Source organism: Eptatretus burgeri, chromosome 14 (assembly GCF_056783735.1).
Source record: "Eptatretus burgeri isolate ZD-2024b chromosome 14, Ebu_testis_v1, whole genome shotgun sequence".
In the NCBI taxonomy this organism is placed as follows: Eukaryota; Metazoa; Chordata; class Myxini; order Myxiniformes; family Myxinidae; genus Eptatretus; species Eptatretus burgeri.
The window spans coordinates 26,884,013-26,908,047 of record NC_140974.1 but is presented as its reverse complement, the minus strand read 5'-3'; the positions used below and the strand labels follow the sequence as shown (position 1 = coordinate 26,908,047).

At 36.5% G+C, this 24,035-nt stretch overlaps 1 protein-coding gene across 3 annotated transcripts in view; it reads left to right on the top strand.

Moving 5' to 3' along the window:
• GK5 (glycerol kinase 5) overlaps nt 1–24,035 on the top strand; it is a 124,356-nt gene that overhangs the window by 25,869 nt on the left and 74,452 nt on the right. For all 3 annotated transcript variants that reach the window (XM_085854119.1, XM_085854120.1, XM_085854118.1), the window contains exons 2-5: nt 608–783; nt 2,015–2,108; nt 3,457–3,532; nt 5,817–5,910. In XM_085854119.1, the coding sequence (XP_085710245.1) occupies nt 608–783; nt 2,015–2,108; nt 3,457–3,532; nt 5,817–5,910 (440 nt within the window). The remainder of the gene's footprint in view (nt 1–607; nt 784–2,014; nt 2,109–3,456; nt 3,533–5,816; nt 5,911–24,035) is intronic.

Here is a 24,035-nt window from a genome sequence, read left to right as displayed (position 1 = left end):
ATATATCATGGTGGAATTTGTTAAATTTTGAAGAAGAAGAATAAAACATTTTGGTCACAAAGATACATACATAACCATATATGTTTGCTCCATTATAATAAGATTATCCCCCGTGCGAAACCTTTAAAATTCATCTCTGAAACCGCTTCACTGATCAGTGTGTACTTTAATTATTATTATCATCATCGTCAAAACCACCTGTGCTAACCGACTGGGGGCATTGCATCAGCGGCACAGCCGTGCGCCCTACCAATGATGCATTCAGCAGCCATGTGCTGCACACCAAAGAAGAAACTAGGAGAGGGTTACAAGAATAACTAGAGTTGTGAGAACTGAAAGATCAGTGGGAGCAAAACAAGTAATGCAGTCGAAAACAGATTATCCAGTGTTCTTGCTCTGTCCACATTGAGAAAGAAACAGCGCATGTGGCTCAGCTTGTGCACGATACCAGTGATGTTGAGAGCTTTAAATTCTGTGGTATTTGGAACTGTGAGGTGTAAACTGTAAAGCAGGGACACAAGGCCATTGTGAGAGAGTGGTACTCAGTTGAGTATGCCAATTGTTCTTTGTCACGTCAATGTTATCTCAGTGATGCGTTGTTCCACAGATCACGGAACCATCCTGGAGGCTCGGCCGGTCAGCGATAGCAAAGGATTCCGTCATGCAAAGGATTCCAAGACAGCTGTTGCTGGTTATGTGTTGGCTATAGATGTTGGGACAACAACCATCCAAGGCATTGTTTATGGAAAGCAGGCAGAGATCGTGGGCTCGGCGAGTGAGAAGGTAAAATTTTAATCTATTTGTGAATGGCAATCATTTTAATTCTCTGCACATCAGTTGCTCCATTTGTACTTTGATATTGACCTTTGGTGTCATGTGTCGCCTCACATAGCTTTTTAGTTTTTCACTAGTAACACTTTTAAAGCATGCGTTCATATCAGCAGGAATGCTTGCTTTATTGTGAATGTGGACCTGACGGCTGTTATGTAACCACCATAGTTTAAAAATATTTCTATAGTGGCCCGATGATTGATTATGGAAGAGTTTGTACATAAATCACATTCAGGACAAGGACATTGAGAGACATCAATGCACTGTTGTATGAAGAACAAATACATGTTAGACAATAGTCAAACCAATTGGGTATAACAAATTTGAACCTGGGATCCCAGCATCATGAGCTAGGTGCTCAGATGGAAACATCAAGCAATCCAATCTTTGCCAGTTTCAGACATTTCTCTCAGCTTGGTGTTGGCTTCTTGGTGAGGATGACTGACTTGAGATCTTTGGGTCTTGAGTTCAAGCCCCTGCTCTTGTGTTGAATTAACACCAGGCAGGTTGACTCAGCTTGTCATCCTTCCGAGGTCGGCAAAATGAGGACCAGTGTGCTGACAATAGGGAGCATTGCATCAGCGGCATAGCCGCAGCCATAGGCTGCATACGAATAAACTAGAAGGGCACTCAGTGGAGCACATACCTCCACCACGTAATGCCTGATCCACGAGAACATATTGGGCTCAATACATTTTTGAAATATCATGCTATACAGTACTATATCGTTTTTTGGACCCCTCTCTCAATGGTGAAGAATCACTTTAAAAATTGTCATAGCCGGATCTTCACCAAAATCTCATCAGTTTGTCCTTGTCACACCCCCAACCTGTCCACACAATTTAATCCGGATCCATCAACACCTTTTTGAGATATCACACACACGCACACGCACACGCACACGCACACGCACACGCACACGCGCACACACAACATCCTTCACCTTCGGTGGTGGAGGTAATAAGATGTGTATCTTAGATTGTCATTGGATTCTCATTTGATTGTTTGTGAAGCTTTTATTTCCTTAAAGTGTCACTTTCAAACTTGCATTCATTTGTGGCAGCTGAGTATTCCAGATTTGAGAGCTACCTGGTGCTTTACTGGATATTACTGTGCCATATAATCACGAGTCATGTGAGATAAGTTGGTATGGGGTTTGTTTTGTGTGTTTCCATGAGCGCAGACTGCATTGCTGTACCCTCGGCCTGGCTGGGTGGAACTTGAACCTGAAGCCCTGTACGAGCAGTTTGTGAGGGTAGCGCAAGCTACTCTACGTGGTATGCTTTATATGCACCGTAAGACTCTGACGTGATGGCAACATGGATATAAAGGTCATTTGTTAGGATTAGAATCGGCACCAAAATGAGCTGTACCTCTTAACAAGTATCATTTGGGATTGTGAAGCCATTCCCCTTTCATGGCAATCCACTTCAAAATGCTTATTCAGTGGACAAAAAGCAGGAAGCTGATATAAGGACTAAATTGTATGTTCAATTGTAACAATAAGTGTGTAATATATTGAGTGTGTATTAATACCATACCAATAAGTGTAAGTGTGTATTAATACCAATACTAATGAGCTTTATGCTGCTAAGCGAGTGAGGGTTGCATACAGGCCCACTGTAAGTTTGTTGCCTTTTTAAACCTTTGTCGCCTCGCTCTACCATGAGCCTCAATTTCGTATCTACAAATAAAAGCAAATTCCCCTCATTTTGGCTGTGTTGTTGTAATGGATTCCTAATAATCAGATTGGCCATCATAGCTCAGGATTATTTGCAGGAAATGCAACAGAATTGGGATATGCAAATATAACCAAAGTGTAGATGTGCAATGATCTGAGGATCTGTATGGATGAGAATCCCCAATGATTGTGATGATGTTGCTGTTGTCGTTGTGGTCGTGGATTGTGGGCCCAGGGAGGTGAATATATATATATATATATATATATATATATATATATATATATATATATATATATATATATATATATATATATATATATATATATATATTTTGGTATACTTGGTTGAAGCTCATAGCAAAATTAACACAGAACATATTACAAAGGGAGCAGGAGATGAGGGGTGCAAGAGAAGGAAGCACAACAACAGGGAATGGGGACATCAGGAGATATGAATCTATAACAATTCATTGCTGCATCTCTTTCAATACGTACAAAAGCCAAAGTGTAATTCGTCCTGAAAAGTTTGTTTGTACAAGTTTTATAAACGTAAAACATCCCCAACTGTCAGTCCTGGTGTTTTTTTCCTTTTTAATATATTTAAATTAAAAAATAATGTCCACAGGTCCTGTGGAACTCTTTTGGGAAGTATTATTCTTAATGGAGGGTTTTGTTCATCGCACAATTTTAGGATTATAGTCATGTGTTCAAATAACAAAGGTATGTGAAGTACTCCATACATTAATCTTTCATATTTAGAGAGCTCGGGAAACAACTACACCTGAGACAATGCCCACAACCAAGTGGTTAATCTATTGCTGTGAGGATGTGCAGGTTTAAGGAGAATTTGTGACGTTTCTTTTCAGAAAGATTGGTTGTGGTAAAATAAGATGATTGTGTTGGTGTAATTACTAATTGGTGTTGTTTGTATAATTGCTTTACAGACTCGGGTGTCAAAGCTTCAGAGATCGTAGCGCTTGGAATAGCTACGCAGAGAGGAACGTTTTGTACTTGGCACCGGTAATTCGTAATCCTCTTAAAAGTTCCTCCAGCTATTAGTTTTTTTTTATTTTGGCTTTGGTTGTGCACTACGGCTGTTCATTTGCCGTGACTGTTCACTGTGGTTAAAATGAAATATTGAAGTCGATGAAGGTGCCATTTGGCACATTTATTCCTGTATCGCTCACATAGTCACCACAATACCGTTCAAAAGATGATCCATATTTGTGAAATAACTTTCCATAATTGTCACTGTTTAAGCCCCTGTCACACCTTGAAGATTTAGCCAGCGTATGGCAACGTATCAAAATTTATCTAAACCGCTGGCGTACGCTGAACTATTGATGTTTTTTTCAGTTTTGGGCGTATAATAGTGTTTTCATATCGAGTTGGACGTATGCCTAACGTATTAGTCACGTACACAGAATGTTTCGATAATTTATAGATAACTTATACCAACAAATGCTTAGCGTGTTGTCGGCGTTCACAACTTATGCCCAACGATAGTCTAACTAATGCATAGCGCGGCAGCGTATCGCCGACGATCACATGGTGTAGCCTATTAAAAGGCTGCCACTCGACGATTCAAATCATAACCGCACTAGACATCGAAGTGTCAACATCACTGTCATGCCGAAGAAAACTTCAAAGAATGCTGCCAAGAAGTCTCCTAGCCGTGGACGCGGACGCAAGGAGGATCCATCATCACCCACACCCTCCCCATCACGCTCACCCTCTGACGGAGAGGTGACCCAGTTCCTTCTCCTCCATTCACCTCTTCTTCTCCTGGCTCTATTGGCACGCGACTGGTACAGTGTCAAATCGATGAGGTCATGTTGATGTTGGAGGACAGCTCATAGGTATTCTCGTCTCAGCCTTGCCGGATCCTCCATCTCTCGGATGACATGGACATCTGCTCACCGTGGAGTATGGAACACTGACGGGTTCCTCCTGTGAACCCCATTTTTATATACAAATTCCCCTAAACGCTGCCAATACGCCATTATACGGTAGCTGTAAGTTCTGTGGTCATCCGGAAGACGTCAATATGCGTTACACATAGGTTCAAAGCACGTGACTCATAGGTTAGAAATAAGTTTCGGGTACGCTAGGCATTACCTCGACGTATTTCGACTTATGAGTAACTTGCAAGTAACGTGTGTCAACGATCGCATAACGTGCCTACAACTTATGGCCAGCGTATGCGGAACATGTGAGTCATACGCTGGCGCACAAAATTTGTCGACGAGCTCGGTGTATGACGTATGCCAGCGTGCTTCAGCGTGCTCTTAACGTATACAAAACTTACCCATAACATATTCGACGTGTGCCAGCGTATTCGCCAAATTTTTCATACGTCGGCATATGCTGGCTGAAACGTCAAGGTGTGACAGCGGCTTTACAATTGGTCCAAAAACCGATTTAAGAAGAAATGAATTTCATAAGTAAGAAAAAAAAATAGGAATGCCTGACTTGAAGCTCACCCGGATCACGAGTAACAGTCACTCAAACCCCCCTTCGACCCTGAATTCTTTAATGCCGTGAACAAACTTTGGTACACCAAGGGTTAATGAAGGCTGTGGTCAAGTCTCATTGAAATTCTTTGTGTAGTTTGGAAAAGACAAGCAAATACCTATTTTTTGGGGGGGGGGGTCAGAAAGCACCCCGTAGACTCCATTAATGAGCGAAGATTTTGATGCAGTCAATCCATTTTGGTACATGATGGATGCTGAAGGTTATGGTCAAGTTTCATCGAAATCATGTGTAGTTTTTGGAGAAGAGGGTAAATACCTATTTTGGGGGGGTAAAGCACCCCCCCCCCCATGCCTGGTGTTGGCTTAATGGCAAGGATGGTGGGCTTTGGATCCTATGGTCCTGAGTTCAAATCCCGCTCAGCTGTTGAATCAATACCAGGTGGGTTCAACTCTGCCTGTCATCCTTCTGAGGTCGGCAAAATGAGTGCCAGCATGTTGGATACTGTCGGAGTGGCGAACCGTCCAGGATTGTGCCCAACAGCCAAGGAGACTATTTAAGCAGCACCAACGCTCTGCAAAGAGTATGGTCCAACTCTCCCCCTCCCCTCTCCCCTCCTCCCCCTTCTCCTCCTCCTCTTCCCCCCCTCTTCCCCGCCTCCCTCCTCCCCTCCTCCCCTCCCCTCATCCCTCCTCCTCCCTCCCCCTCCTCCCTCCTTTGTTGGCAGTAATATATGGAAAATTGGGAGCATGGTGGGAGGCTCAATGTAATGGGACGTGTTTGATCGTGACCAGAAGCGATTGTGGTGCCATAGATTGCTCTTATTTTGTAGTGAGACCGGAAAGCCATTGCACAACTTGTTGGGCTGGCAAGACCTTCGCGCTTCGCACCTTGTCAAAGATTGGAACCACTCATTCACCTTCAAGGTATGTTTGCACATAATCTGTACGTGCAAAGCGTAAATGATGGCTCATCTGGGATGAGATATTTTTTTTTTTTTTTTTTTTTTTTTTTTTTGTATACCTTGGTCGAGGCTCGTATGAGAGCTAACACACAACTCACAGCAAGGAGGCATGAGACAAGAGGGGTGGGAGTGGGAGGGACAAAACATTGGGGAACAGACACAGGTGAACTGTGGAAGGGAGAGGGATGGGGATGGGACGGGGAACATGGCGAGGAGAAGATGGACATTACAGGGACTTTCAGGAAGGAAAGCAGGAGAATTGAAGGAAGTGGGCTTGGGTGCATTATGGGCGGTAGAAAAGATCGAGGATTTGGATGGGGGAAGATAAGAGGTGGTGGTGAACAGCTGTTTTGAAAGCCTGGAGGGAAGAATGGGAAAGAATAGAGTGAGGAAGTTTATTCCAAAGGCGGGAAAAAAGAGGAATGAAAGAGTGAAGATGAGCAGTGATTCGTGATTTTGGTAGTTTTACCAGAAGGGGGTTGTTGGCGGACCTTGAGCGCCCTGTGGAAATGTGGTTGGGACAAATCGCAGAGAGAGCAGGGGGGGGCAAGGCTGGAGAGGAGTCGGTAGAAGACAGAAAGACCACCGACCAACCTGCGGTGATTGAGTGAGAGGCCCAAAGACTCAGCTTCATTGCGGGAGATGCCAATGATCTTAAAAGCTCTGGTTTCGACAGCGTGAAGTCGAGAAAGGTGGGAGGCAGGAGCACCAGCCCAGAGGGGAGAGCAGTACTCCATCAGGCTACGGACAAAAGCTTTGTAAGTAGTCAGGAGCTCAAGAGGGCCGAGGAAGGACTTTGCACGACGGAGGATTCCCAGTCGGCGACTGGCTTTTGAGGCAAGGTTGGAAATGTGACTTTCCCAGGAAAGGTCATGGCAGATAGTGAGACCCAGAAGCTTGAAAGAAAAGACTTCTTCCAGAGGATTGTTGAGAAAGTGGATGGGGGGTTTTGTAAACGGTCCTTTCGAAGAGACATAGTGAGAGTGTGAGATTTGTGTGGATTGAAAGACATGTTCCACGTGTTGGACCAGTTTGTGATTTTATCCAGATCTGCAGTGAGCGAAGAAGCTGCTGCTTGCCGGTCTGAGGGATGACAGATGGTACGGCAGAGGGTGGAGTCATCGGCAAAGAGAAATAGAGGATTTTCCAGAGAGTCCGAGAGATCATTGATGAAAACCAGAAAAAGAACAGGGCCCAGAACGCTACCTTGAGGAACTCCAGCCTGCACAGGAAGAGGGGATGAAAGAACTCCATTTAGGGCCACACGTTGACTGCGACAGGAGAGGAAGTCTGCGAGCCATGAGTGGAGATGGCCTTGAATACCATGGGAAGAGAGTTTGGTGAGTAGGGCAGGGTGCCAGACTGTGTCAAAAGCACGTGATATGTCCAGGGATACGGCTCGGATTTCCTGTCTGGCATTGAGGACCTCCATCCATTGATGGGAGAGCAGTAGCAGCATATCCAGGGTAGAGTGACCTGGTCTGAAACCAAATTGATGATTGGAAATCAAGCCATTGGAGAAGAGGAAGGATTTCATGTCTGAAGCAATGATGGATTCCATAACCTTGCTGATGATTGGGAGAAGGCTGATTGGTCTGTAGTTACAGGGATCTGTTTTTGCACCTTTTTATGCAGGGCAGTGATGTTAGCAGATTTCCAAGCAGATGGCAGATGACCTTGGGAAAATGAGAGGGTGAATAGAACAGAGAGAGGGTGAGCAAGAGCAGAAGAGCAGGCTTTGAGGACACGTGGGCTGATGCCGTCTGGACCGGTTGCAGAATCTGACTCGAGGTTTGAAAGCAAGCTCTCCACCTTGTCAGGAGAAAAGGATACAGAGTCCAGGGACAGTTGGGTGCGACTGGGTAAAGTGGGTAGAGATAGTGATGGGTTTGGGACACAAGATTTAGCTGCAAACACCGAGTTTAGACATTCAGCTTTATCACGTGTGGAATCAGCAGTGCGGCCATTTGAGGTAAGGGAGGGGATGGAGGGGGAACATACACCAGAAACAGATTTGATTAAACGCCACCAGGATTTTGAGGAGGGAGAGAGGTTTGAGAGTTCAGACTTGAGATGAGAAAGATGTTGTTTTCTGGCTCTCCTGAGGGTAGATACACACTTGTTCCGAGCTTTGTGGAAAGAACTGAGATTGCCCTCAGTTGGGTTTGCTTTCCATGAGGCAAAGGCAAGTTGTTTCAGGACAACTGCCTCACCACAAGCTTCAGTAAACCAAGGGCGGGAGGAAGGGTAAGACAACTGAACACGAGAGGGGATAAATCTGTGCATGAGGGAGAGCAAGTTTCTTTGAAAGAATTCCCAGGATGAGTTGATGTTTGAGAAAGTAGTGATAGGAGACCAGTCTGTAAGTTTGATGGCTGCTCGGAGACCCTGCCAGTCGGCTTGAGTGAAATGCCAGACTCGACGGCGGTGAGGTGGTTCTCTGATGACAGCCAGAGAGATGTCCACTTTAACAAGGACGTGGTCAGAAGAACCAATTGGAGCGAAGGAAGAGCAGCAGATATTGTCAGGGAAATTTGTCAAAATCAGATCCAGAAGAGATGGAGTACCATTGGTTGAGATCCGGGTCGGGAAGTTGACCGATTGAGTCAGTCCCAATGAGTCACAGAAAGCTTTTGCTGATGTCCCATGGCAGGTGAGAGAGGTACCCACACCTAGCCAACTGGCGTGATGACAATTGAAGTCGCCACATAAGAGGAAGAGAGAGTTTGGATGAGAAGATAGAAGATGGTCCATGTTTTCGGAGAGTGAGGTGTAGATGGAGATATCATAATTGTCATGTCAGACACACTGTTTATTGAATTATTGATTCAATTTTATTAGATCATCTCAATCTTGAAGAAATGACCTTATAAAATGGGCCATGTCTGGATGTCCGTCCATCCGGTCATCTGTTAACTTTGCTATTTTTGCTACTCCTCCCTTATCATCGAGCTGATTGTTCTGAAACTTGACACATGAATACAAGACAGTAGCCTGCACAATAACGCAAGCTTCGATTATTTATTTCTTTTCCGATTTCAGATCATGGGGACTCCTCGGGTTGGTTGTCCCTTGAGACTTCGGATCCCTACTCGTCACTTATTTACCCACTGATTGCTCTGAAACCCACCACAGCCATTCTACTTGATGGTCCGCAAGATCACTAAGTGTTAGATTTTTCTATTTCGGATCAGGGGGGGCTCCCAGGGTGTACCCCTAAATTGACTCCAGTCTACCGATTGTGATATTTCCCAGATTTTGGATTCAGCAGAGATCTGAATTACAACCTCAAGAGATGAACCGTCAGCCCACTCGGCTATTTATTTTTACTACTATGTGCCCGTACGTGCGTGGCCATACGTGCAAAAAATAATAATATAAATAACTTTCAAACCGCGAGCCAGAAACAACAACCACACAGCCCGTTCCTTTGCTCTCGCGTGCCCGTACGTGCGTGGCCGTATATGCAAACTGCCCCCAAAAAAAACAAACCAAAAAAAACTTTCAAACCGCGAGCCAGAAACAAACACACAGGCCGTTCCTTCGCTCTCATAAACGACGATTGGATTGGGGCATTGTGTTTATCTATAAATGCGCATAAGAAATCGAGAAATTATTAGAATACATTGTCATCACTATCCGGAAGTGGTGCGTGTCCGTACGGAATGTTCACATGCATTCCACGAATTATCGCTTGGATTGAAGTAACAACTGCTGTGATACACACACACAGAGTTAATTAAAATCAAGTTTACCTCCCTGTCTTTGCTTGCCATGACATTCGCTGCCATTGACCATTGCCACTCCAACACCACGGTAACTAAGGCACCGATCCCCATCGTAACCGGCACGGCATGTGACGTCATCGTCGGCCGGCCGCACACCGGCCTACGCAGCCATGCCTACGCAGCAACGTGAGTAGGGTGAATATACTGATTCTGGCTCACTTTTCCCCATGTATATTAATGGGGGATTTTCAGCGATTCATATTTTTTTCCCGAACAAATAAACCCCCTTTTTATCCCAAGGTATATTTATTTGTCTCCCCTTTTAACCTGGGGACACTTTTTTTACAAATAACCCATGCAATAAAATAAAGATTTGTTCAAGTAGCAAAGTAGTAATGTGATTTGTTAAAGGTGATTCTAAAGAAATATCTGAAACGTCTAAGCCTCGGGACACTCTTTTTCAAATAACTGATGCATATTCTTAAGCTCACTCATTGAAACTATAAAGATTTGTTCATTCTCAAATTCCTTCAATAGTTTAATTTTCTTTGCACAATAATCCCCATCTAAAATATTTAAAAACAAAACATTTGAATCTTTATATTTTTTAAGATACCCTTTTTGTGCCATTACGAAATGATAAACTTCTCTTAATGCTCTTGTTTGACCACCTCCTGAGCCACATATCATTTTGAGATTATTGTAAATTGTTTTTTCATTGTTCAATTGATAACCATCAAAGTTTTCAGTCCATTCAAGGATATTCATTTTTTTCTTTACATCCTCTAACTTACTAGTTTTTAAATTGATTCGCTTATTTGTTTTATTTACCTTTGTTTTAGTTATTTTTTTCAATAAGACTTATTTGATATTTTTCACATTCATTATGTTTTCCATTTATATACCAAGACTGAGATTTTCTCCACTCTTTAGTTTGATTAATACTTGGTTTGACCATTTATATATTGCGAAAAAACGCGGCGGTAGCCCCTAAAAAACCCGAACCCATCTTCCCATCGTTAAAACACAATCTATTTTATACACTCTATTATACAATATCCATATGGAACACAATCTATTCCATTATCTAAAATAAATCTCAAATCATCAAAAGCTCCGAATGCCTTTTTATTTACTTCTTCACTATATATGTTATGTTTATAAGTTCTTATTGTATTCATTTTCCTATATTCTTCTCTCTTATTCATCAAACAATTATAATAATTTCTAAAAGTTATTGATTTATTTATTACATATTTCTTTATTCCCTTTAACCTTTTATCAATCTGATCACCATACTTATGAGCATAAGCCTTTGCTCTCAATCCAATAAACTCACTCATTACTTTTCCACCCAACTCATCCTTAAACTTACCAATAACCTTTTCATTCTTTTTAGAAAATAACTCACTCTTCTTGCTGAAATTACTTGTATCATATACTCCAATATTTTTCTTCATATCTTTATAAACATCATCAGTTTTTATATCTAGGATAAAACTATCAGTGTCCATATACAACAATGAAACATTTTCACCATACTCTTTCTTTAAGTCATTATACAAATAATCATAAATCAAGAACTGCTGTTCCAATATAAATTGGTTTATCCATTACAATACTTTCCTTTTTCATATGAATAGCAGAAAAGTTCTCTGAAAAAACCTCTTCTCTCTCAAAACTTGGTTTATTTATCAATCTCGAAGCTTCTTTCCATGATGTTGCGAATCTAATGTTTTGCCTGTTTCTAACATTTTCCATAGTCTTTCCAAATACAACATTATTCATCAATTTATAGAATTCCCCTTCAAATTTTACTTTTGTATTTGTTCTCATATCTGTATTGAATTTAATATACTTTTTCATCCAAGGACTTTGTTTAAATTTTAAAACTCTATGAATTTAACTACTCTCAAAAACTGTTTCAAGCTTCTCTGGTGCAAAACATATCCCTCTTTATCATAGAATGTTGTTATTAACTATTCTGTTGATTTGCCTTTAATATTAAAACTTTTATGATAATCACTGAACTATTCTTTCTTTGGGGTTTCTTTCTCACATGCAAAAGGAAGGCCTTTATGCTTATTATGAAGATCACTCGGGTACCTCAAATCAACTTCAAAATAATAACCTTCTTCTTCGTCATTCAATTCCTCTTGAGAAGAAATAACAATATTCATCAAAGCCTTTTCATAATCCTTTTCTTCCACCCACTCTAATTTACCATCAGGCAGAGATTGAGGCATTTCCCATCCATACAAATTATTAGCATCAAAATACATCAAATAATTACTATCTTTTTCACTATCATAATTTGGAAGATATTTATTATTTGCTTTAGCATATCTTTTTGAACATACTTGTGATATTCCACCTCTCTTGGACTTCTCAATCATCAAAAGCATATCAACATCACTGATTAAATCTATATCTTGTTTTGTCATTTTCAACATTGCACTCCCAGCTAAACCAGGAGCTGTGAAATAGTGGGCAGGATCTAATCCATAACAATTTTTATTATGACAGAGTGATCTACAAGCTTCAAACACATCAGCCAACAATAAAACATCTGTTTTTAGATATAAATCATGATATTCTCCAAGGTTCTTTATCTTAAATATTTTCCATATTTCTTGTCCGTGTTTATATTCCTCATCACTTATCTCTTCTTCATAAAGGTTATTATAGAAACTTTCTTTTGAAGGAAGTTGTGTTTCTTTAAATCTCATTAATGAATCCATATAATCATAAGGATAAATTCCCTTACTTGTAAGAATTTTCTCTTTACTTTGAATTTCATTCCTTGTTTGAATTTCCTCTCTCGTGAGAATTCCTTCTTTAATCAGAATTTCATCTTTAATCAGAATTTCCTCTTTAGTTAGAATTTCATTCTTTGTTCGAATTTTCTTTATAAGTAGAATTTCATCTTCAGTTAGAATTTCTTCATTAATTTCCTCATTAATTAGAATTTCCTCTTTACTTTGAATTCTCTCTTTAATCTGAATTTCCTCTTTAGTGAGAATTTCCTCTTTTGGAAAGAATGAATTAAGATTTGGAAAAGAGTCCGTGGAGCTAAGATTTGACGCGAGGTAGGCTAGTGGTGTTCCCATAAACTTGTAAGAATCTAGAAACCTAATACAAGTTAAAGGTTTTGTGAATATCATTTTTGTAAATGAAATATACTTTTGACTTGTGTTTGTTATGGCAGAAATATTCCCTGGTGTTTTTGAAAGTTCATTTATAAATAGATGTGCATCATAGTTGGCGCTGTTGTGAAGAAAGACTGGAATAAAAGAAGGTAATTTATAATTAAGATTACAACAGGAATGAGTGGGACCTCTATATTTACCTGTAAGATGACAATGATCCCTAACTTTAGACTCCTTAATTTCCCCCTCACAAATATGACATATTGTTCTTTCTAAATTCTAATTTTTCTTCTTTGGTTAATTTCATCGGTTCATTTGTTTCTTTCATTAATTTAGTGAGTCTTATACAATCCATTTCTAATCGTTTTACAAACTCTTGTGAAGCTTTTTTTCCACTATAATCTTCAAGTTTGTTATACTTTTCTCCAACAGATGATTTGATATAATAACAGAAACCACAAGGAATATGTTTTTGATATTTATTTGTATATGATTCTTTTGGATTAGGAGAAGCAGTATTTATCTTTTTAAGGATACACTCAAAATCAGCGTATATCACAAATGGGTGCATGATAGATTTATTATAATCTTCAAAAGAAATGTTTTCACCAGGTTTAGGCATTGTAATTACAGCTGATTTATGATTACTACAATATTTTGAATGTTGTTCTAATCGTTCTTTTGCATGAAATGAATTAAGACATCGCTTACAAGGATATATTTTGTTTGCTGTTCTGAATACCTGAGAAGAGATTAATCTTGATAAATTATTGATGTATGTGTAATGTGAATTATTTCCAACACTAAAATATAAAAGATCAATGTGTGTTTCTTCATTTTTATAGTTGTTTGAAATTTTTAATATTTGAACTTTGTTTGTATCCATTAATCCATATACATTAATAGAAAGATTATTCTTTTTGTCAAATTTAGGAATATCTGTTAGTGGCATTGGGAATTTAAAATCTTTCATGTCCAAGGTATTCTCATATTTCATATATTGTTTTACTCTTTCTGAATTACATTTTGGTGGATGAAAGTGAGCAAGAACAGACCAGAGAAAACATTTATTATCATTGTTCTTAATATTAACAACTGCCTTCTTTAGTTTTATTTCTTTTGGTAATTCAATATAAGAAGAAGCTTTAAGAGGGTTTGATTTTAGAATGTGTATATCCAAAAAGATGACTTTTTTTAATATTGAATCCACTTCCGACCACTGTATTATCAACATCCTCCTCTTGTTTTGATAGTTCTTCATAAACCCCACTATTCAAAAAATCTTGAAATGATGTTATAAAATGAAGATCTGTTCTCATATAAGGAGTTTGTTCTTCATCTTGTCTTTTCATATTCATTTTCACTCCCATATAAAACTTTAAAGTTTTCATTTCTTTTAATGTCTTTTTCATAACTTTTTCAACATCAGGTTTCACTATTTCAATTGATTCAGCTATTGATGATGGACCGGGTTCTCCAAATTGAAAAATCCTTATTTTTATATGCCCATTAAATGCCCCATCAGTGTTTTCAATATAATAGTCTACCTTTACTTTAAACTCATTTTTCTTGTGTTTTTGTGATTGAAGATGTCTATTATAACTTCTCTTCAAAACATCCTTTGAGCAGATATCACAATGTTTTCTTTCCAACTCAAGAGGAGATATTTTATGAAATAGATTAAATGTGTGTTTGTTGGTTCGGAGGTGTTTTCTATAATGTTTATATTCGTGATTACAAACATCGCAGTATTTTGTATTCACCATATTTATATAATAAATCTTTGCTTAAACTAAAATTTTCTTGATGAAAATTTCGTTTATTTTACAGGTGAATCTGTTCTTTTATCATTTTACCATTTTATCCTCCAACTTTTTCACTTAATAAATATGTTTCAAGACACAAAAGACAAGTTTCAATCAATCTCTTCATTTGTTAAAGATACTGAGAAATCTGTCAAGGATGTAAAATTGAACAAAGATAAATATAACAACTATTGGATGAAAACAATTATGGTGGATATGATGAGTTCTTCAATTTCCTTCAGTGGAAGGGCTTTTAGTATACCTGGTAGAACATCAATTAAAGTATCTCTAACAAAAGTTTCTCCTCTCCTTCTGGTAATATATTCAAAACTAGAGAAAGCAATGAAACAAGAAAAAGTATCAAAAAACCAAAACTTTATGGATGAAGCTTTAGAAAGAAAAGACAAGACCATCTGTAATATGCAAGGAGAAATTTGTATTTTTTTCAACAACCCTAAAGATGTAAATCCTGATGAAATAAAGGATGTTAATATATCAGGTGAAATGACATTTCGTTCAATAGTAGTTAACGATCATTTTAAAATTACCTTTAATATAAAAAATGTTGTCGTTGAATCTGGTAATGAAAAAAAGTATATCGATATCGATGGTAATATTATTAAATATGAGTCGATATACAACTGAAAGTATAGATGAATTTCAGTTTAAGTAAAGTTTTACTTTATAAATATGCTAGACTTTCCTGATTCTCCATATGACATTTGAGAATTGTCCTGCGTGTGAAAGACGAGGATTAAACACAGAGTCAAAAGCCTATAAACAATGTATATTCTGTGATTATCTTCTAATTAATGATAATAAAAAATATAAAAAGGAAAATAATTCTTTTAGATTTACACCAAAAATGAATTGCTTTACAAGATTGATTAGAGAAATGAATGTAAAGTATGAGGGTGATAACACACCTTTCCTTACAAGGGAAGAAACTGAACGTATTAGAGAAATGTTTAAAGGATTGTTGTTATATATAATTCATGGATGTGATTTTCAGGGAAATATCAACACAAGATATTGTATAAATAAAATAATGGATAATCTTGAAATTAAACCTGAACTTAGGATAAAATATAGAGTTTCTAAAAAAGCCAATAATAAATTAAATAACCTGTTTTCCAAATATATAAATGAATGATTTTTTACCCATTTGGGAAAATAAGATAAAATTTAACAACCATAAAAATCTCCCAAATTCATTAAGATGTCTCATAGTTGGTTCAAGTGGATGTGGAAAAACCTGCTTACTTTTAAAGATGCTCCTTACTCCCAACTTTTTAGATTATGATAATTTAATAATTTTCACAAAGTCAAGTTTTCATCCAGAGTATCAACTACTCTCACAAGGTTTTAATGCTGGTCTTCAAAAAGAAGATATAATCGGTTTAATTAAACTTCAAAAAAACCTAAATGATTATAACATTGAAGATATAATTCAACTATTCTGTGATACACAGAGATGGAAAAAGAAATCAAATCCGATAACTTGTATTCTTAGTGATAATACGGATGATATACCGTCTCCCCAAGATTTGGATAAATCAAAAAAGAACCTCGTTATCTTTGATGATTGTGTTAATGAGAGAAACCAAACAGTAATGGACAGCTACTACACAAGAGGGAGACATTTTTCTTGTAATTGTATTTATCTTAGTCAATCGTACTTTCAACTTCCTCGTCGTTCCATCAGAAACAATGCTAATACTTTTATTTTATTCAAGTTAAATTCAATAGATATCAATAATTTTTGGAGAGATAATTGTTCTACATTATGTAGTAAAAAGAAATTTGAGGATTACATGAAGCACACGACTGAAAAATATAAATATATTGTTGTGAAACAAGATGAGATATTAAGGGATATATTTTTTGTTTGCTAAACAATTACATATATAAATGACAACTATTATTGTAAATCTTGTGGGTAAATCTGCTTCTGGAAAAAACTTTCATAAATCAAGGTTCTTGTGTAGTACAAATGAGAATATTGTAAATTTACTTAAAAAACACCCCGTGATACGCATTGTATCAACAACAACTAGAGCAATAAGACCTGGAGAAGTAAAAGGTGAAGATTATCACTATATTTCAGTGGAGGAACATATGCGATTGAGGAATGAAGGTCAAATATTTGAGGAGGTTTCTCTTGGTACAACAAAATATTCACATTGTAAGAGTGAGTTAAGGAAACTAAAATCTGGTGGTCTTGGGATATTAGAAACTAATCCAGAAGGAACGAGACAAATTATTAAACATCTGAGCGGAGTGAAGATTTTATCATTTGGTTTTGATGTTGATGAAGAAACTCAACGCAAACGTATGAAAAGCAGAGATGCAAGTATTATTGAAGAAGAAATTACAACTCGCATTAATGTTAATAAAGAATTTGATGGAATATTTAAAGAAAAAGATTTATTTGAACACATCTACTTGAATGATGAAGAAAAGGAAAATTTCCCTGTTGATCTTTACAAATCATTAAATGATATTTTACAATAAAAAAATGGATGCAAAAGAAAGAGCAAGAACATTTAAGGAACATCAAGAGTTGGTTTCAAAAGTTGTAAAACAACAGGAAGACATAAAGAAGAAACACAGACAGAAACTAATGGGTGAAGAAGCATTTGAAAGAAAACAAGAGAAATTTTTTAAACCACTTTTAAAAACTTCCCAAGAAAAAATGAAAGATGTTTCCACAGTTCCCACAGTAGAATAGACTCCTAAAAAACTTCAAATGTTAAAAGATTTTGATCAAATGACGGAGGAAGAATTAGAGCATTTAGGAGAATTAAAGGTATATGATTATGAAGGAAGTGATTCAACAACTGGAAGAGATTAATCGACCCCCTGATTATATTGTGAATGCTCTTCAAAACAATGAATATTCAGCGGATTCAAAAACCAAAGCAGGACTCATTCCAACAGAACAACCAGCAATATTTCATCTTGTTAAAGGAAAGTCATTGATATTTAATGATGAATTAAGGTTCTTGGGTTCTGCTCAACCCCCCGTTAAACTAACTCTGAGATTAGTGTTTCTTCTCACAAAAGATGGAAGACAACGTTCAACTGTGAGGGATGAATCAAAGTATATTGATAAACCACTGGATATGTAAAATAATGATGATAGAGTATATATTGATCTGCTGAACACTCTAAATTATAGGGTTAGTATTTCTAGTAAAAGTAGTAAAAGTAGGAAAAATGAGAAGGAGAAACACATTATTCAGGCTTTAAGTATCCTTGGTTCAGGTATTAGTTTTCTTCCAAATGACCCATCGCAATTACTTAATAGACTGTTATTGTTGTGAGGTAGTAAGAAGGCTGGAAATAACAATTGTTTTAATGAAGCATCATCCATTTTAGACCAGTTGATGAACATGAAAATAATTAATAAATCTCAATACAAAGACATTTTATCTCATATTAAATAAGATGAGAAGCACAATCTTGAGTTTTAATTTCACAACAAGCGACCACACATCTTCATTCCCATACCCACTACAACTTGACCCAACAAAAGAATATCCATCCACTGGGACCATACTCTGTGCAGAGCGTTGGTGCTGCCGAAGCAGTCTCCTTGGCTATTGGGTACAATCCTGGACGGGTCGCCACTCCGACACAGGATACCAGCATGCTGGCACTCATTTTGCCGACCTCGGAAGGATGACAGGCAGAGTCAACCCCACCTGGTATTAATTCAACAGCCAAGTGGGATTTGAACTCAGGATACTCAGATCCTAAGCCCACCACCCTAACCATTAAGCCAACACCAGGCATAACAAAAGAATATGAGGCATCTTTATTGTCCATGGAAACTTATAATACCTTATTTAATATAACTGATAAAAATGACAAGTTTAGTTATAATCCCGGAAGTGGATACAAAACGATAACAGTCTCACCCGGAGCATATGAGATTTCTCAAATATCTTCCGAAATTGCTCGTCTTATGAAAGAACAGGGTGATGAACCAAAAAATATTGTTATAGACATTCAAAAACGTACTTCAAAATCAATGATTAAACTTAAAATAACTACAAGGGTGATTTCACAATTGATAATTCATTTAGAGAGTTATTGGGTTTCTCCTCAAAAAAGATTGAAACTAATGGGACGTTTTACAGTGATAATGTCATTCAAATATCCTCAGGAATAAATTCGGTGTTAATTCACTGTGATTTGATTGATGGTGCTTATAATGATGGAAAAAAAAACAAATACAATATTTTCATTCAGCGCATACTCAACCCCAATTGGTTATAAATTCAATATGTAACCCAAAAATTTGATTTATCTCCCTGTGTCAGGAAAAACCATACACAGAGTAAATTTTAGGATAACCGACCAAGATAATCGTATGATTTCTTTTAATGGAGAAGTTATATCCATCAGAATTCACCTACGTGAAGTTTTCCAATGAATAAATACGATAGTTATTGTGAGGAAACACGAGTTGGGAAAATATAAAATAATTACAGGGGATGGGATGTTCCTTTCCCCATACTACAAGGGTGAAGGTATGTATCTTGGTAGAGGATACTATAAACCTAAGAGACAAAGGGGTGTTGGACATCAATTTAGAGGAGATGGGATAATTGATACTTTCATGGGTATTGGTTCAACTATTCTTAAACATAAAGATCTAATTGGTTCAACTGCTTCTGCTGTGGGAAATGTAGCAGGTGCTGTAAAGAGCATAAAAGATGCCCAGAAGGAATCTCATAAATTACAAGCAATAAAAGAAATTAAGAAAGGCAAAACTCAGTTGTCCCCCCAAGAATGACAGAAAATAATTCGAATACTTGGATCAGGGTTTCAAAAGTTTTAACATCTTTTTTTCCTAAATAAATACAAGTATGGAAGCAATTGATAGTATCTATGATTTGGATGATACTATTATTATCTCAAACTCCACTAAAAAAGAAGATTACTTCAAGGTAAATGCAATAACTGGAACAGACTGGAATACGAATGGTACAAAAAGTTTTGAAATAAATAATCAACAAACCTATTTGAATCTCTCTGAAAGTTTCTTGTTGTGTAAATTTAAATTCACTAAAGCTGGGAATAACACAAATGCTACACTTGTAAATGATTTCTTCTGGAAAATGTTTGATAGTGTGCATTTGTATATTGGAACACAAGAAGTTGAAGCGGTTGATTATGTCTCTGCTGTATCTGAAATGATGAAATTTACACTCTATACATTCAGTGATAGAATGGGAAAGGGGTCTGTCGAAGGTTTTATTCCTGATATGTCAACGGGAACAAACACAGACCCTGGATATACTCAAAGGAAAGGAGCGTATAATGATGATACAAAAGCAGAAAATAGTTTTACTGTGGCAGTTCCTCTTAAAGGTATATTTGGATTTTGTGATCATGATAAAGTTCTGTATGGTCTTAAAATTAGATTTCAACTACAAAGGAATGATAATGAAAATAGATTGCTTTTTGGTGTTGGTAGTGCTTTTGGTGATCAGAATAAATTTGTAATTGAGGAAATGAGTTGGTATATCAGTGAATATACTCCTAATCTTAAAAAAGAAGAGATGTTGAATAGAAGACTTAACTCAAAGAAACCACTCAGTGTATCATATCTCAAAAGAAGATATCAACACGTTAAACTCAACCAAACTACTTACACTTGGAATTTGGGTGTTCTGGAAGGAAAGCCACGATATCTGTGGATCATTTTTAAAAAGCCAGATGGTGATACTGCGACTGATAAGAAAAATGCATTGAGTGATAATGCGAAGGTGAAACAACTTCGCGTTTCTCTAGATGGAACATTTTATCCACGAGATAGATTGGAAATTAATTGGGGAAAAAAATAATTTTGCTGAAGCATACAAGTCTTACCAAAAGGTGTGTGAAAGTAATGGAAATAAAGAACCTATTTCGGATATGACAGCATTTAAAAGTTTGTATACAATCTATGCGTTTGACCTGAGTGCTCAAAAGGAAACTATAAAGTCTAATCGAGTGGATACTTCCCTATACATTGAAAGAGGAGAGAGTGAAGAAGTTGATACATATTGTTTGCTTTTGGAAGAAACAGAATTGCAGATTAATACAGATAATGGTGTGATGATTAGTCTTACATAATTTTGTGTTAAATAAATGAGTGGCAAAGTACCAACTGGGGTATATGTTAATCAAATCAATCTTCATAAACTATCATCTTGTGTTCAAAATCAAAAGCCTTGTACGATTAACGTTAATACAATTCAGAGAAAAGGAGCAGTAAGAATTGATGTTTTGCTCACAAGAGAACAGGTTAAAATCTTGAATGACACTGGCTCACTTAAAATTAAAATGACAAAACCAATGTTGAAAAAATATTCAATAAGAGATATGAGTGGAGGATTTCTCCCATTTCTAATTCCTTTATTTGCTGGTTTAAGTGCGGTTGGAGCATTGACGGGTGGTATTTCAACAGCGGTGAAAACTGCCAACGAAAGGAAGGCTCAACTCCAGGCTCAAAAATAATTGGAAAGACATAACAAAGAGTGGGAGAAACAAATTAGTGGAAGTGGTGTAATTGTAGATTTTGCTGAAAAACTTGAAGGTCTGCCTGATAAAGCGAGATTGTTAGTTGGAGATATGCTTTCTTCTATAGCACAAGCAGGTGTAAAATTAACGAAAAGAGGTAATGGATTATATCTTTCTAATAAATAAATGAGCATTGATGAGTGGTTTAAAGAATTTGGAAAGAATACAACATCAAATTTACAACTTGTCAAATATTGTAAGAAATTAAAAATTCATAATGTGGTTATTTGTATGAGAGATGAATTAACAAATGTGCCGAAACATACAAAGAATATTATTATGAACTTAGAAGATAATAATGGGAACGGTTCTCATTGGGTTTGTATTTTTAATAGTCAAGACAAATATTATTTTGATAGTTTTTTGGTCTTCCACCACCTGTTGAAGTCATAAAATTCTTACAGAATGGTGTTTATCAAACATTTCAAGTCCAAGAATTAAATTCCAAGTGTTGTGGTCAATTATGTCTATATGTGTTATTTCAACTCAACAAATATAAAAAATTTTATGATATTATTTTTAATCTAATATAAATGGCTTATGTTGGTAAAGATGGTTCTATCTTTGGTGTATCCCAAGAACTGAATATTGATTTATCAAATTATTACACAAAGGCACAGGTTGAACGACAAAAATATAATATAACCAAAAATATTAACATGAAAAATGCTTATAAATTAAAAAATTATCCAAGCCTGACTGACGCGAATGACTTAGTGAGATTAAGCGATTTATCACAATATATATCCTTAAATAAAACGGCTGTGTATTCCAAAGATACAGAAGTGTTGATATTATCTCCAGGTCATACAGAATTCACAGTTCGAATTAAAATAAATTTTTATAAAGAAGGGCGTATCGTTTGTATGAGAATAGAACAATGGGGGTATGATATGAATGATTTAGGGTATAATTGGTCATTTAAAATTGACCTCGAAGACCTGGAACAATTAAATCAGTCTCGTAAGGAAGAATATTATCCACTTGGTATCGAGAATGAGTTTTGTGGGGCCACGATTAGTAAACAACAAATAAAAGAATTTAATAAGGGTAAATATAAAAATGGTTTTGCCCTTGTTTATATCATGAAAACAGAAAAAACAGGATTATATATAATAAGTAAGGAAATACAAAATGATTTAACTATGGGAAGATGGGGAGGTGTTTTGTGCCATAATATTATTCTAACATATATTTCTAATACATAAATGACAGCAAGAAGGCTTCAAGAAAATTATCATTTCTGTGTCCAAGCATACCTTCAAGAAAAGGGTATTCGGTATTTTAATAAATATGTTCTACAACATAAGAATGAGGTATTTTCAATAAAAGATTGGCATTATGCTGATGTTGATAAACCAACAACTTTAGATTTAATTAGAATGTTAAATAATGAAAAAATTATAAAGTTAAGAAAAGGTAAGGCTCTTTTAGAAATTCAAAAGAAATTTTATTGGTTTCCTGTTGTAAAAAAAATTATTTTGGATATAGGAATAACAAGAAATCCTGATCAATATATGTATGATATTCTATGGGGTGTAAGCGATTCAAGGATAATAAGGGATGAGGAAGGAGTTGAAGGAGGAGAGGGAGAAGAAGGAGGAGAGGGAGAAGAAGGAGGAGAGAGAGGAGGAGAGGGAGAAGGAGAGGGAGGAAAGAGCAAGACAAAATAAATATCAAAATATGGAAACCAGTGAGATTAAAAAAAGATTGGTGGTATTACAGAAAATAACTCAACCCACCGAGGAGGAAAACAAAGAATTGACAAGTCTATTTGCAATACTTTCGACAAGACTATTGACATCGACAAGATATTCATTTTAATTCAAGTTTTTCATTTTTCTTTTTTTTCTTAAATAAATTGAGGAGAGAGTGAAGGCATTTCTAAGGATTCTTTATGTTTTAAAAATTAAGATTCAAATGTGCATGTTGGAAACTAAAAAGGTTTTTGCACTCTGCAGGAATTTTTCACATAAATAAATGAGTTATTGTCTCAAATGTAAAAAGAAAACTAATACTAAGAATATTTCAAATATTAAAAGTAAAAATAACAGGGTTATACAAAAAGGTATATGTTCGGTGTGTGGTTCAAAAAAAAATCAATTTATCTCCAAACACAAACTCGGAGGAGATATGCAAAAGTTTTTATCAGGAAGTAAATTTACAACTACTGGAATACCAGGGGAATTACATCTTCCAGCATATTCTTTCTGTGGTCCAGGCACAAACTTGGATAAAAGATTAGATGAGGCAGACAATCCTAAATCATGGAGTAAACCCATCAATAGAGTTGATGAAGTGTGCATGAGACACGATATTGATTATGGGAATACCACAACTTTGGAAGAAAAGCATGAAGCCGATAGAGAGATGTTGTATAATTTGTCTCTGATACAAAATCCAACCTTGAGAGAAAAAGTTGATCGTTTCATTGTGAAGAAGATTATCAGTGCTAAATTGAAACTTGGACTTGGAAATTCAAAAAACTTATAGGCTCTAATGATGTCATTAAGACTGGAGCAATTAGCTGATGAATTACATAAACCAATATTCACAAAGTTTCGTGGAAGGAAAGTTTATTCCAAGGAAGTTGATTATATCTGGTCCGCTGATTTGATTGAACTCAATAATGATAAGGGGTACAAGTATGCTTTAACCGTTATTGATTTGAGGAGTAGATACGCATGGGTTGTCCCTTTAAAAAAACAAAACAGGAAATACTCTTATGTTCGCCTTTCAACAGATATTTAATAAAAGTAAGAGAAAACCTAAAAAATTGTGGACTGATGAGGGTAGAGAGTTTTATAACAAGACATTTATGAATTTTCT